Below are 2,758 nucleotides of genomic sequence, written 5' to 3'. Positions count from 1 at the left end.
GGAATTTACACCCAACACCCAGTACTTTACCACATAATGTGTGAAACATGGGGTGGAATTTACACCCAACACCCCGTACTTTACCACATAATGTGTGAAACATGGGGTGGAATTTACACCCAACACCCCGTACTTTACCACATAATGTGTGAAACATGGGGTGGAATTTACACCCAACACCCCGTACTTTACCACATAATGTGTGAAACATGGGGTGGAATTTACACCCAACACCCCGTACTTTACCACATAATGTGTGAAACATGGGGTGGAATTTACACCCAACACCCCGTACTTTACCACATAATGTGTGAAACATGGGGTGGAATTTACACCCAACACCCCGTACTTTACCACATAATGTGTGAAACATGGGGTGGAATTTACACCCAACACCCCGTACTTTAGCACATAATGCATAAAACATGGAGTGAAATTTACACCCAAAACCCAAATTTTCCTAGGTCACAGTCTACCTCCATCACCTGCTCCTATGCACCAAACAACAGCTTGACAGCTCGCAGCGCCAAGAGGTGAAAAAAATGGTGAAAAACGTGAATAAAATTGGGCACAGAATGTCGTCTGAATTCAGGAGGGCACTACATGATTCTACATCTGATTTAACGCCTTCTAATTCTCTTGATGACATGCTGGTATGGTGGAAAGGTTCTATTCTATCTGTATGATTGAATGAATGAGTGTAACTTGCTTATTCTCGCCTGGAGGGAAAAGGATAGTCGTTATTACAGGGTGTTCTGTTTAAAAAACCTTGGGCCAGCTTATGAGTTACCACATATGTAACTTTAAGTATGATTGAATGAATGAATGTAACTTGCTTTATCCTCTTGTGATAGGCAACGACAGTCGTTATAACACGAGTGTTCTATTTCATACACCTCGTGCCAGCTTACGAGTTACCACGTATGTAACTTTATGGGTGATTATTTTTTCTATGGCTGAGAATTTAGACAACCCGTCAGTTACCACTGGGTTGAAGCAGTTGCCGTTAAGTGTCTTGCCCAATGACATATAAGCCCACAATGGTAGCAGCGACGAGCCTAAATACCCATGAGCTCTGGGTTAGAGGTAGACGTAATATCCACTTTGCCACTGAGCCATTTTTATTTGGGTGTTCTATGGCAAGACACACTATAAAACCTGGAATTAAGTGAAACCTTAAATTAAAAAAAAATTGGCTAATTTTTTTTAAAAAATGATGAAAATTTTAAAACCATTTTTCAAAGCTTACATAATAACCCCTGCCCCCCCAAAAAAACAATTCTAAAAAATTAGTTTTAATATTTTGCAGGAGAAATTTGACCACGACGTGAGTCAGCAAAAAGTTGATTGGCGAAAACATAACGCGACTCAATATGAGATGCTGGTCAGTCGTACGATACGCTTGGGTGAACACGTGTCGCGTCATGCTATGGATGTAACACAGCAAGTTGTTTTGCAACAAAACCATCAACGTAAACAACTCATTGCAAGAATGAAGGTAAGGAAAACATTTTTTAGTGTTTTTTTTTTAATTTAAATGTTTTAAAAGTAATTTTAAATGATTTAGGAAAAAAAAATTTATAATTTAAAAAAATTTTATAATTTTTTTAAAAATTATACTTAAATAAAATTACTATTTTTGTTTTTTATTTATTTACACAAACATTTTTTTAACTTCTACAATGAGAATTTGTTCATTCAATTTCTACTAAAAAAAAAACAATTTTTTATGAAAAGTTTATGGATTTTTTTTCCAGGACATTATCGCAAATGATTTAATCGTTCGGAAAAAATGGACAAATTTATTGGAACAACTTGCCCACGAGAGGGCAGTATGGTACAACCCAAAACAGTTTCCAAAATCTTGGCAACTTGATCCAACAGAGGGACCATATAGGTGTGTTATAACTCGACAGTGAGCATGAGGTGTATGTCTTTGTGTATGTGTGTTAAGAAATCCCTTATGTTATATTTTGTGCATAAGGTGTATGAATGGCTTTTTGTCGTTTTTTTTTCTGTAATTTGACAGTGAGCATGAGGTGTATGAATATACCATGTTTGTCTGGTGTATCAGAAGACACCCGTGTTATAACTCGACAGTGAGCATGAAGTGTATGAATACACCATGTGTGTCTGGTGTATCAGAAGACACCCGTGTTATAACTTGACAGTGAGCATGAGGTGTATGAATACACCATGTGTGTCTGGTGTATAAGAAGACACACGTGTTATAACTTTACAGTGAGCATAAAGTGTATGAATACACCATGTGTGTCTGGTGTATAAGAAGACACACATGTTATAACTTGACAGTAAGCATGAAGTGTTTGAATACATCATGTGTGTTTGGTGTAAAAGAAGACACCCATGTTATAACTCAACAATGAGCATAAGGTGCATTAATATACCATGCACATCTAGTGCATATATCCCCACCCAGCACTCTTAACCTACGTTGTATCCAATCTAGAGAGCGTCGTCGTTTACAAAGATGTCACATTAACATCGACAAACGTTTCATGCTAAACCGATCTCGGAGCCCTCTAGCGACACCTAAAGGCAAACCAATCGCCATGGAAACCGTTAACGGCAAACGCAGCAAAGCTATGAACGTGGTGCATAAAAGACCGCTGGCGTTTATTTTCGAAGATGATTCACATTCTTCTGACTCGGTGACAATTAGGACGAGGTATGTNTTATTTTGGGGGGTTTAGACATGAGAATTTGGTTATTTGAACTACTTTCTAACTTGACAGTG

The 2,758-nt window shown here is 37.8% G+C and overlaps 1 protein-coding gene and 1 long non-coding RNA gene across 2 annotated transcripts in view; one reads left to right on the top strand and one right to left on the bottom strand.

Annotated features, from left to right (window-relative positions):
• LOC113474681 overlaps positions 1-2,758 on the bottom strand; it is a 24,555-nt gene that overhangs the window by 9,379 nt on the left and 12,418 nt on the right. The gene's annotated exons all lie outside the window — the stretch shown is intronic.
• The window catches only part of LOC101242318 (lysosomal-trafficking regulator-like), a 43,499-nt gene that overhangs the window by 32,422 nt on the left and 8,319 nt on the right, over positions 1-2,758 (top strand). The window contains exons 20-22 of the mRNA XM_026836690.1: positions 1,310-1,498; positions 1,758-1,897; positions 2,471-2,689. Coding sequence (XP_026692491.1) covers positions 1,310-1,498; positions 1,758-1,897; positions 2,471-2,689 — 548 coding nt within the window. The remainder of the gene's footprint in view (positions 1-1,309; positions 1,499-1,757; positions 1,898-2,470; positions 2,690-2,758) is intronic.

This window comes from Ciona intestinalis, chromosome 11, assembly GCF_000224145.3.
Source record: "Ciona intestinalis chromosome 11, KH, whole genome shotgun sequence".
NCBI lineage: Eukaryota > Metazoa > Chordata > Ascidiacea > Phlebobranchia > Cionidae > Ciona > Ciona intestinalis.
Note: the sequence above shows the minus strand (reverse complement) of the source record. Positions and strands in the feature narration are given on the sequence as shown.